A 12,613-nucleotide genomic window follows, 5' to 3' on the forward strand; every position below is an offset into this window, starting at 1 on the left:
TGCTTTTAAACATCACATGGTGGTTTGCCAGGGTGGAGCCAGAGTCTGAGGTGGTGTACGCTGGTGCTACGGTACCGCCGTCCACCAAGTTGGGCAGCAGGATGGATGTGCACCCCTTCCTTTGTATTTGAATTAGAGCCAGTGTAAATCTACCCCTTTCATCTCTATAGCTTCTTTTTCTGTGGTCCTCAACTTCCTCTCCTCTCTGTCTCCATTCATCCCCTCTCCCACGTTTTCTTCCATGCCCTCTTTCCCTTCTTTCTCTTTTTTTAAATTTTATTTTTTGCCTCACCAATGGGAACCACATGTTGGTCTTTTGAATGTGCTACTCGAGGCAATACACTCGCATCATCACGCCAAACAAACTCAACAAAGTGCACCTGGTCGTTGCCTTTCAACACCTTTTCTCTCAATAGGAGTGGACTGAGCACACAGAAACATCTTACATGTCAGAGAGGATGTGCGTCCCCCTCTAAACAGCTGTGGAGCATGACGCAAGGAGAAAATGATACTCCACTCGAGGCTCTTAGTCAAGCACAGCACAGCACACTGGAGTGCCTCAAAGTTCAGCTGCTTCACTGAGTTACAAATAAATGGACACATAAATATGCCTGTAGTAGATGCATCTTTATAGGTTGAGCTCCAGAACACAAACTGCCTTACACCTCCATCACTTTATTTGTCTCTAAATCATCTGTTATTACATAGGCGTTATGTGATCCAGGAGCATTACATTTATATCAGTGAAGTGCGGTCTGTCTGAAAGGAGACAAAAATTGGTTAGTGTAAGATATCGTCTTACAAATATATCTCAAACAGTCAAAATAAGACAGTTGTTTTACGTTTCAGTTAAGGTTAAGGGCAGAAAACGACAGGCATCCCCCCACCTCCCAGTCTCATTCATTTTACCCTCGACACGATGTGCTCTGTATGTCAGCAGAAAGGACACGCTTTCATTTCAAACATGCTGCTCTAGATTAAACACAGATGTGCCAAACCACTTTCCAGACTTCAACTTTGATTCTTTACATATCTGTAGAACTGGCATTGATCTGATACAGCTTGAACGTTTACACAGACGCTTGGTTGCTTTTATCATTAAAATGTAATTTGCATAGTCTTTTATTATCATTGTTATAAAAGCATCTACCTGACATTACAAATGAATAACATAGTCATTTTGGCAAAAGCATTCCCCATAAATAAATACTTTAGACTAAATCAGTTATGAGTCTTCTATATAAAAATATATTACAATGGATAACTACTAACACAGATTGAATGATTTCATTGCAAAGCTCTTACCTGCCCTGTCTTTAGTGTTCAGCGTCCTGCGGCGATGGCATCCAGCAGCGGGAGGTGTTCTGCCAGTTTGAAGACCAACGGAGCTCGCAGGAGACCGGCTGTCCCCAGCGCTCCCGACCAGCGTCCAGCCAGAGCTGCCGGGTCACCGACTGTCCCTCTCGCTACCGGTGGAGAGAGGAGGACTGGCAACCGGTAAGCCAGTAGAAGTCTGCACAAACAAACACTGTAATCTGCATGCTTAAACAAGTAGTTCTAGTGCCGCGGATGAATTTGCTCTGACATATCTGGGCAAGGATGAGAGTCTCTGCTTCTGTAGGAGGCACAGCTGCCTGTCAGGAGGCCAAAGGGGAGGGGAGCAGAAGAGGCAGATGAAAATCAGGCAATCCCCTTTTTTCCCCTACCCCAAAATAACTCAAGTTCCTCTCATTAGCGAATTAGTCTATTTACTTAAACTCAAAGACGACGCAAAAAGTATTCAGTTTGGCAAAACTGTTAATTGGCACTGAGGATCCAATAACCAGTCAGATGGTTATTCTAATCTATACTCAAACAAAAGTGCTTGAAAATTGGTTGAGAATTCAGTGAGTTGTAATGATTCTCATTTACACAGATCTGCCTGTTACTTGCCCCATTATTAGTGCCAGGAGGGAAATGTACTCTTTACTGCTAAGAGATGGAGTTGGAGATCTCCAGGGTGGAAATGTTACCTTTCTTTTGGATATAAAAAAAAATCAACTTTTGCTGTAAGCTTTTATTTAGGAACTATTTTCTTCCTTCTCTGCTTCGGTCAGTTTGGATAGATGAAGAGCAACAGAGAAAAAATAACTAAATGATTTTGGGGTGAGCTGTCCCTTTAATATTAACCATTTTTATTTGGTGCAAAGTAATGATCAGCTATTTTCTGCAGGATAGAGTCTGCACATGTTTGCTGTTTATTAGAACGGGAAATGCACCAGGAGCTCCTTCTTCACTTTGCTAATGTGATGGTGAATGTGCGTCACTAAACAACATGAAATGCCTTTCTGAAAGAAGAGTCCAATCACTCTGCAGAAGTGCTCGGGGGTCCCTGCCTGGGTGTCCCATTTAACAGCTGGAGGCAGTTAAAACATTTCAACTAGGAAGTATTACCGTGTTTTAGACACTTACACTGTACCCACACATAAGATAGTTACATCTCACACAGGCAGTATTTCTTACAAGGACAGGACACAGTATCCTGTCCCGGTACATCTCAGAATGAAATATAGTATCTTTGGCTACCTAAAACCTGAGTACCTCTCAGGACAGCACAACTCGCTATGACAGATTAAGGTAATTCGGTTGTTTGACAAAGTTAAAGATATTAAGAGTGAAAAAGACCTGCTGGTTGACTGCTGAGTGTTTCTGACACATGTGGAAGCCTTTCTGGACCTTTGATAAATCTTTATGACTCTTGCAAACTTGAGTGTTGTAATATCTGAACCAGCACATAAGCCCCTTTACAAGGCATTATTACAGTACATGATTAAAAAAACCCAACAAATTAATCCCAGTCACCTCATTCTGCTGCTCTTATGCTTTTAATACTTGCCACGGTGACTTGTGCAATGGCACGAAATGGTGCTAACTGGTTTTTATTGTGCCCATTTTGCTTTTCCAATCTTTGAAATGGAAATTTATCTAGTATAGGTCAGGGGCTGATCACGCAATTCTGCACTTACTATTAGATTGTTACACCCTGATCATAGATATCTGTCTCTCTTTCCAGCCTTGTATACCACAAATCTCCTCAGAGATATATTAAGCTGTGCTGCTGATCTGCGCTAAAGCAGCTCTGTTTAGAAAATATACATCATTTATATTAGGTCTGATCTAATGGGCTGTTATAAAAGAATGGGATGAATGGGTACCATGCTTCAAGTTTTACTTTCAAAATAAGAAGATGATTGTTGTCTGACAGTAAGAAAAAAGCTCTTTTTTTGGGCCAAGGGTCTAGGGGTTGAAACTTCATCTATGATCAGACATGCTGTTGGCACGGGATGTGAGCACTGTGTTTTTCTTAACATCTGTATAGCCCAAAGCAGTGCTTAATGACTGAATGCATGCTTTGCTTGAACTGGAGCTTCCTTGCTGTGTGTGCATTGTATATTACAACTTTAATTTGGCAGTGCCACAGAGTTTCCAATAGTACCGCTCTTTTTCTATTTGTACTCTCTGTGAAAGATTGTTTCCTGTCTTGTCTCCTCTACAGTGTACTAAGTCGTGCGGATCGGGTCGGCGACAACGAGCCTTGAAGTGCGTGGACCACAACCAGCGGGAGGTCCACGAGATGTACTGCGTGAACCAGATCAGACCCCCAGAAATAGAAAGCTGCAACACCCACGCTTGCGAATTCATCTGGATTACAGGGGAATGGACTGAGGTGAGAGTCAAACAAGCAGACATCTAGATCATTTTTTTGTCTTCAGGTCTTAATTGTAAAAGTTGTGTTTGAGTTAAATTGGTAATGCTTTGCTCTTCAGAATGAGCATGCAAATCACCACCTTTCAGTCCAATGACGCGCACATGATGGAAAGTACACTGTTCTCTTTTTTTCATGCCGGTGATTTATGCTATCCTCCAGTGCTCAGCCAGCTGTGGCCAGGGCTACCGCCAGCGTCTGATCTCATGCAGTGAGGTGCATGTGGAGAATGACAACTATGAGTATGGCCATCAGTCTTTGTCCAACTGCCCTGGGACCCCTCCTGAGAGCTACATGCCTTGTAATCTGGGCCCGTGCCCTCTGCTGCAAGAGTGGAGGGTTGGAATCTGGGGACCGGTGAGTGAGTCTGGACTGCCTAAATGGGATATAGCGATTTATCAGTATATCAAAGGCAGATTGATGTCAATCCTAAATGCATGATAAAATGGACTGTTTTTCACCTCGCCAGGCATGACTATTGACTTTAAATTTTATATATATATAATTTATTTTTTTAATAGAATTAATCCAAAATATATTTACTCTCTTTTTTAGTGATGATTCATGGCTTTCTTTGACATTAAAACAGTAGCAGTTGGCTGATTGTATGTGAAAAATCTTGTCTTCAACTAGTGTTTCAGCATTGAGCTTAAACCCTGGTCGAATGAATCGTGTCCATTTTTTTTAAAAAAGTGACACTTCGAAGACAGAATGTCATGTTTCGGCTGTGTGCAGGCAGGAGAAGGACCCAAACGCAAAGCTCACCACGCAGGAATTAAACTCAAAAAGCTGCTTTATTGCAGAATGGCACGAAAAATAACAAAATTAAACTGGGTCATGGATAAACTGACACATAGGGAAACACAGCCATGAGGGCAACTACAACACTGACGAAGAGAAACACAGGGCTTAAATACACTGAGGGATAACGAGGGAATGAGACACAGAAGGAGAGCACAGCTGGGAGTAATCAGGCTGGACGAGACAAGGGAAGCAAAACTAGAAACGCTGACATGAGACACGGACCTTCAAAGTAAAACAGGAAACACACTGACTGAACTCTAAACATGTAAACTTAACAGCAACTGGGGAGACAGAACATAGGAACCTGAAACATGGGACAGAAAGGCACAGTAGACACAACGTGGACATAACAACGCCACAGGGAAAGAGTAAAACAAAACACAGAACCTCTTAGAAAATAAAATAGGAAACCTAATGAAACGCAGACATGACTGCATGAACTTGACAACATAACAGACATGAAACACTTGAAGGGCAAGGGAGACTTAACAGGGACACAAGGGGACTCTAATAACAAATGAACTAGAAAACCTAATGAGCTTAACCATATACTATAAACATCAAACACAGAATTTCTGACAGACTTTCACCTGCAAGAATTACCTTCGGACTGTTATGATAAGTTGCTTCCTTTCAGTGTTCAGTGACTTGCGGAGATGGAGTGACGGCGAGGACGGTGCAGTGTGTATCAGCCGGTGGTCAGAAAAGTGACGGGTGTTCCCCAGATGTAATGCCAGAAGCCAAAAAGGTCTGCAGGAATCCAAACTGTGAGTGCTGAGATAAAACTCCTTTCTTTTAACAAAGGTCAAGACTACTAGGATTAGACAAAATCCAAGGAATGGCTCAACACGACCTAGTCATTTCAGAAATCTGGCCTTTAGTGAAATATTTATGAGCCGAAGCAAACATCAAAGATTTACTGTTTAGCCTGTTTGCTTCCCCACGGTACCGTGGGACGTCAAAGTGTGAGGGGTGTTTCATTTTCTTTGGTTCGATAAAGAGATTTGCCCCACTTGATGTGACTGCCAACATTTGCACATTTGTGCACCGTGCGAGCCCGTATCCCCACAGAACATATATTTATTTCTTCTTGTGTTTCTCCAAGGCCGTTTGCCTTCTAGCTGTCAAGAGATCCAGACCATGAATGGCCCCATGCCAGACAGTGAGCATTTTCTCAGCATACAAGGCAAAACACTCAAGGTAAGATAATATCAGCTTATTACACCACAAATGCTCAAAGCACAGTGTGAGGCCACAGCTGATTTGATTAATAATGGGGAAAACGCAGCTGAAAAGTAGGTTGCTCTTGAAATATTTCTAATATCTTACCCGTTATTTTATGTTTTTTTATGTTAATTATTCCATTTCCTCTATCCAAACTAAATAATTCAGACCCTGTCCGTACAGGGATTTTTGTGGATTCTCCAAATCTTTTAGAATATCATGTACCAAACAAATCCCTTAAAGTGCAACGAATCAGTAGATAAAATGATGATACTGACACAACTCAGGACTTTATTTCTTGCTTGCTAACATATAAAATAGGAAGTGACAAACTATTTAAAACATATTTGCTTGTTCAAATGAAAGGACACATAATCGGTGAGCATTTCACCAAACAGAAAAGATTTTTCTTTGATTATTAAGCTTTACGTAGTTAAGGTGCTCACACACAGTAAAATATACAAGGCTGCGAGCTCCTTAACCAGCGCAGTGCCCCAGAGCCCACGCAAATTATCCTGAAGGTCTTCCCTCCTGAGTTAGCTCTCCGTGTGTGAGAGAGCTCAAGGTCCCAGCCTTGTGCTGCTTAGGAAGGCCCAGATGATTTGTAAGTGTGTGGCTGCCTGTGCTCATAAGTCCTACGTGACGCTGCTGCCTGAACCTCTCTGCCCCACCTCTACTTCTGCACCTGAGCAGAAACCCCCACCACCACACCCATATATGCATATCCGTCTCCTCCACATCCCCCCAGTTGTGTCTTTCAGTGCATCTCTCTCTGTTGGCTGTGTTTATCAGTGTAGTTTTGACTCCGTCAAGAACAGTTTGAAGCCAGGTTATGGTGCATCTCGTCTAGTCATCCCGATAACGCTCGCACTCAGCTCACAGCCAAAATCTCCACTCATATTGTCAGTCGCCTGCACTGTGTCCTCTGCCCCAGCGTCATGAAAAAGGAGCCTCCCAAACAGTTCTGGTTTAGTCATTGTGTTTTACAGAAGACAAAGATCTTAAAAAAGCTTTATATACCAAATATATACACCTTTATATTAGTTAAATGAAGGTGTTCCAGCATGTCTTGAGGAGAGATCCTACTGGGAAAAGTTTCTGTCATATTATGTATATTAAGATGGACTTGGCTCCCAGGTGTGGAAAGTGAAGCCAGAGCAAAAGTGCATCAAACCTGCTTTCTGCTTATTTTCCTTGAGTGGAAGCTAAGAAGGTCCGATTTGAGGATCAAAGAATGCTCCTCTACACTGCTCACATCTTTGATCTCCTCACGTGCACACTTAACTGTGCCGGCTGCTTAAAATGAATTCTCACTAAAATCTTTAGGTACTTTTCAGCCACTGAGGCTTGTATATGAGTTTGCAAATAGATGTAGTACTTTTCATGTAACACAGGAAATCTGTCTTTTTGTCTGACCATTACATACTATCATTTGCCAAAATATCCACAAGCTCTTGCAGGATTTAGGGGGTTTTAATTGTTCATTTTAACATTTCTCTTCTTGTCGTTTTTTTCAACTCCTTACGAGTGTTATTTTTATTTCTTTCCTCCCCTCTGCACCTTGTTTGTACTTTGACAAATCTTCCTGTATCTTCCTATCACTTCTATGCCTTTCCCTTTGCCCCACCTCTGGTCTCCCTCCTTTACTTACCCTCTTGCTCCTCTGCTGCTTTTTCTTCCTCCTCAGGTCTTCTGTGCTGGAATGCAGACAGAGGCTCCGCGGGAGTACATCACCTTGGCGACGGGTGAAGGGGAGAATTTTTCAGAGATCTTTGGCTTCAGGTAAACAGGAGGATAACAATAAAAAGCCATTTTCATTACAAAAACTCCACCTGACTCCTGGCAGTGTTATGTTCTCTGTAAATGAAGAAATTCCATGGAAGTGTAAAGTTAAGATGTCAAGCTTATTTGGCAAACGTGTGTTTTCCCAGGCTCAATGACCCCACCCAGTGTCCAGCCAATGGCTCTAGAAGAGAAGATTGCGACTGTCGAAGAGACTACAGTGCCGCTGGCATCACCACCTTCTCCAAAGTCCGCCTGGACCTCAGCAAGATGAACATCATAAGTAAGTTGCCCACAGTCTCACAGCATCCTGTGCAAAATGTTAACTCCACATTACTTCAAAATGAGAACTTCCTTTGGCATTTAATTATGTTCATGCTCACGAGGGTTAATGGGCTCAAGATGTCTTTAAGGTCCATTTAAAGAACACATAATTACAAGGCTTGAGGGGATTAAATGAAACTGCTCTAACTAGATGGAATTATACTGATATGAGTTTGGCTCAGCCTGAAACGCAGGCTGGATTTATAGGTAAATAGCATAAGATTTGCTCACCATGGCAGATGCAAGTCACGATTATTAAGGTTCATTCGAGCTACTATAGCGACTAATGCCTAGAGAGACCTTTTACGAGATCACTTTGTTGCTTTATCTTGATCTATAGCTACAGACTGGCAGTTTGCGTTTACCCACCAAGGCAAGAGTGTTCCATTTGGTACAGCTGGAGACTGCTACAGTGCCGTTCCTTGTCCGCAGGTGAGGATGACGACATCTATTATAATTATTTTGCTTTTCATATCAAGAAAAGCCAAACTGTGGCAAAAAATAGATAAATAAAATGTCAAATAAACTGCTCAGCTGACCAAGGACTGCTTTTCTTATAATCTAATATCTAATCTATATGATAAGTTGTCTTTTATGTAAATAATACAATTCATTTGCAGTCAAATATATATTTTTAATAATAATAAACCCCTTTCCTACTCTGTGATGTTGTGCTTCTTTATTTTTCTGTAGCTCACTGCACATCAGGCACTTAAAGGTCTCTGTATTGAAGCAGAGAGCAAGATTTACTCGCATTTCTGTCCTTTCTCCATCCATCTGTCCTTTTAGGGCCGCTTTAAGATCAACCTGTCAGGAACAGGGCTCAGGCTAGCTGACGACACCTCTTGGATGTCCCAGGGCACCTTTGTAGTGAAGACGATAAAAAAATCACAGGTAAAACATCACATACATGCCCAGAGGATTAATTCACATACTTGCTTTGTGTTTGCACAGGCTGCAGATTAAGCAGACATAGCTCCAAAGGAGGTTCGGTGTTCAGAGCTCCTTGCTGAAAGAGAACCTTTATTGGGCAGCTGCTCTCTCTCAAGTGCCCCCTACAACCACCCTCCACTTTTTGAAATGGAGATCAGGCTGGAGAGTGCTTTTTGGCAGGGCAAAAATAGGAGGAAGTAGAGATGCCAACAAGTGTTCGGAGTCTGACATCCAAAGCCAGCTGGCCCTCCTTTGGGCACTCCAGGCAGTTTAGATAAAGCCTTGTTGGGACAGCGGGATGAAGACAACACTCCAGTGAAAATCAGACAAAGCGCTTACTAGGCGCTTTGGCTTTCATGTCATGGGATAGTGAATTTGGAGCACTCTTCTAATGCAGTTTCCGATTTGCTTCTAGATGTTTGCATGAAACTACTATTAAGTTGCCTGCTTCTGTTACCTACGCTAGTGAAATTCTGTTAGCTCACATTTCTCGCTTGTTTCTAAGAGGCTGTTTGCCAACCTTTAGAAACAAACCTGCTTGGTGGGCCTCAGACATTGTGTGTGGTTGGTCTTTTAAAAAAAAAACCCAAAAACAACACATTTCAGGGTGCATTTAAATTTACGCGTCAGGATCTTTTCTACAAAGATTCCTAAAATCATTAACAAGAAAAGCAAAACTTTAAAGAGAAGAATTCACTCAGCTTCTTTTGTACCTATCCTCAAATTCTTGAAACAGCAGATAGTCACAGTACCCATGTTATTATTCTCGTGTCCACAGGATGGCAGCAGAGTGTCAGGAATGTGTGGAGGCTATTGTGGTAAATGTATACCGTCCTCTGGTCACAGTCTGCCCATAACAGTGGAATGAACACAAAGCCATCAAACAGGTGAGGTAAACATGGATAACAATATGTAAATATGAAAAATTTTCTGTCAAAAAACAGAACTATAATCTGCTTTTGCGCTCACCGAATGCATTTTTTGATGTACTGCTACTCTGCAGGGTAATTGGCTTTCGTGGCTCATGTCTTCTATCTCTCTTTCTTTGATCTGCAGTGTTGTGTTCAGGTGCTCATTGTGTGAACATGTCCCTCCTTGGTGCTACAGCCAACTTTGAGTTCAAACCGTTCCAAACAACCTCTTTTTCCTCCTGTGTGTTTTTAGCGTAATTTAAAATGATGTAAATACTGTAAAGAGATGGATAAAATTTATTATTTATTGTACTGTGCCATTTATTTTTTATACTGTAATGTAATTTAAGTGTTTTGTTTTCCAAAGCACCACACCGTGCATCAGGCAATAACACCACACAGTTGCCTTTTTGTGAGATTTTTACCAAAGTAATGCGCTTTGTATTTTGGCATTTGCCTGTTTAACTTTTTAATACTGTCATTACGCCACAGTAATTCTGTTACAGCCATTTTTGTTGTAGTTGCTGTTGTTGGTGGGTAGTTTTTTTTAAATAACTATTATTAAAGTTGTATTTAATCCAGTAATGTTATTGTGATGCTCACCAGACCTGTGGTTCTCATGCAGCGAGGTGTCTCCAAGCTATCGGCCTTTTTTTTTATAGCTTCAGAGTTTGTAGACGCATGTGTAGATGGCCATTATGTTGGCCACTGAACGGAGGTGTTCATGTTCCTCCTTTTGTGTGATGAGATGATCTCTTGCAGTAAGTACATCAGACTCTATGTACAGCTACTTCAACTTTTTTCTACATCCTGTCAAAGTCCAAATTTCGCCGCCTCAGTGAGATGTTGTTTGATTTTTGTCAAAATCATCAACAACTACTTCATCTATTAATTGTAGGTTTAGGTCATCAAGCACGTATGCAGGGAAGAGGAGAGTGCATCTTTCGAACTGAGTTACAGCCTCATCAGATGATGAGTACCAGGGTCAGGTGCAATACAGGTCAGGTGTTAGTGCCATGTATTTTTACCGCTATCCTGGAGATGCTGAAAGTTTAGTAAAGGTATAGGTTATAAAAATGGTTGAGTTAAATGGACCAAACATCAGATTCTCTGTGTTCCTGCATATCTCTCAAGTAGTGTGCAGTGGCTGGGGAGAGCCATTAGCTTTTAGATCTTACAAAACAAGCAGGTTATCTTATCTGGAGCAACTTGAAAGAATTTCATAAGAGAGAGAAGGGGGGGGGGGGGAGACTTCACCTCAGGCCTATAAAATCCTAGCAGTTATTCCGGAGATCTATATAATGTGATGGTCCATCCCTGGAGACACCCTTCAGACTGCTGAGCTCACAGGCCCTGCAGGCCCTGATTTCTGTCCAGATGCTGCTTGCAAACCATTACCTCCTGTACCTCACATTCTTTTATTCCATCTTTGTTTTGAAGAGTCTATCGAAACTGTGCATACTCATCTGCTCCTGTTTAGATCAACCTGACTTGTTGTTCTGTGTGAAGATATCAGGGTACTTCTTATTTTGTGTAAAAAGTCTGGGTTTTGTATCTATGAAGCCACTGATGTGCAGTATTGTGAGCTGTCCTTGTATTCTGTTTGTTCTGTGTGGTACATCATGCAGCTACATCTGATTAAGAAGCCTTATTTGTGCATGTAAGCTGCTCCATATGGTGCTGTTTCAGTGCCTTATATAAAAATGTGCACATTCAGCCAAAAGGGAATTCAGTGCAGTTTTAATCTGCCGCCAAACAAGTACAAAAGACACAGGGAAGAAGACGTGTTGTGTCTTACTGAAGACCACAGCTGACAGGTGCTCTTCTCACTGCGAATGTCAGAATGCAGTTCTCAGGTGTCATAAAAGAAGGGATTCTTGTATTTAACTGTATTTATCTTATTATTATTTGTTGCATACCTGCTGCATTTTTATCAGACATATAAAAGTGTATTATTGTCTTCATATATATTCTTTGTTTTATATGCAAATATTTATTATTTTCTTTTCTTGTGAATGTACATAAGCCTCGATCATAAACGACTATGAATCACAGCACAGTATTGCCATAAAATGAAGCATCTCGCCAAGCGTTTGTTGTTTTATGAGTGCGTTTATTTATGTGTGTCATATTTGCATAAATTGTATAAGCACAGTTTGGTGGTGCCGCGTGAAAAGGATGATTTATGTATGAGAGCAGATGAAGCAAAGATTGGTGGGTAATAAAATGCCTGGGGTGCACTTGTCTGTCTGCTTTTTGCACTTATATATCATTTTCACTCCAGTTTGTCCTTCACGTGTCGTCCGATTTTAATACCCGCCATAAAAAATAAAATAAAAAAATCATGGGAAGATGATAGTCTGGTTAATGTTTGCACCATAAAATTCTCGCTCCGTAGCACTTCTGATTTATATGGTAACACATTTTATGCCATCGTTGTAGCAGTCGGACTTTTAACCGGGCAAGCGTGGAAGCTAATCCAACCTCTGTCTATCTTCATAATTGTGAATTATCGGGTCATTTACCAAGTGTCAGCACTGGTCCTCCAAAATAAATCTAATTCACCAAGTTTTCAGCAGAAGGAAAAGATGAATGTTTATAGTTGGCAGATCCCTAAACTGCAGTGCCAGTTTAGACTCACATCCAGTCATTGTCAGACATTTTCTGTCCATAACAAAATGAAACAAAATCTAAATTTTATAAGCAAATATTCTTCATTTCAAAGGGAGCACAGAGGAACTTGGCCTCTTGAGCAGATGCACATCGGGCAATATAAACAGAAAGAGTCTGGTTCTTTATTTCTAGGAAAAACTGTAAAACTAATGAATACAGTTAAAGTTCAGAGTCTCCAGAGCCATCCAGTGGACTGGATTCTAGTCTTTGCCAGTCT

General features: G+C 41.3%; 1 protein-coding gene across 1 annotated transcript in view; it reads left to right on the forward strand.

Annotated features, from left to right (window-relative positions):
* adamts9 (ADAM metallopeptidase with thrombospondin type 1 motif, 9) overlaps positions 1–11,963 on the forward strand; it is a 42,692-nt gene extending 30,729 nt beyond the window's left edge. Inside the window, exons 30-40 of the mRNA XM_085456047.1 lie at positions 1,321–1,497; positions 3,536–3,706; positions 3,908–4,102; positions 5,187–5,316; positions 5,655–5,749; positions 7,461–7,555; positions 7,705–7,838; positions 8,220–8,311; positions 8,669–8,773; positions 9,591–9,699; positions 9,869–11,963. Coding sequence (XP_085312173.1) covers positions 1,321–1,497; positions 3,536–3,706; positions 3,908–4,102; positions 5,187–5,316; positions 5,655–5,749; positions 7,461–7,555; positions 7,705–7,838; positions 8,220–8,311; positions 8,669–8,773; positions 9,591–9,680 — 1,284 coding nt within the window. The 3' untranslated portion in view covers positions 9,681–9,699; positions 9,869–11,963. The remainder of the gene's footprint in view (positions 1–1,320; positions 1,498–3,535; positions 3,707–3,907; positions 4,103–5,186; positions 5,317–5,654; positions 5,750–7,460; positions 7,556–7,704; positions 7,839–8,219; positions 8,312–8,668; positions 8,774–9,590; positions 9,700–9,868) is intronic.
* Positions 11,964–12,613: the final 650 nt, after the last annotated feature.

Source organism: Copadichromis virginalis, linkage group LG5, assembly GCF_057382275.1.
Source record: "Copadichromis virginalis isolate Kocher_CV1m ecotype Utaka linkage group LG5, C_Virginalis_male_GT1.1, whole genome shotgun sequence".
In the NCBI taxonomy this organism is placed as follows: Eukaryota; Metazoa; Chordata; class Actinopteri; order Cichliformes; family Cichlidae; genus Copadichromis; species Copadichromis virginalis.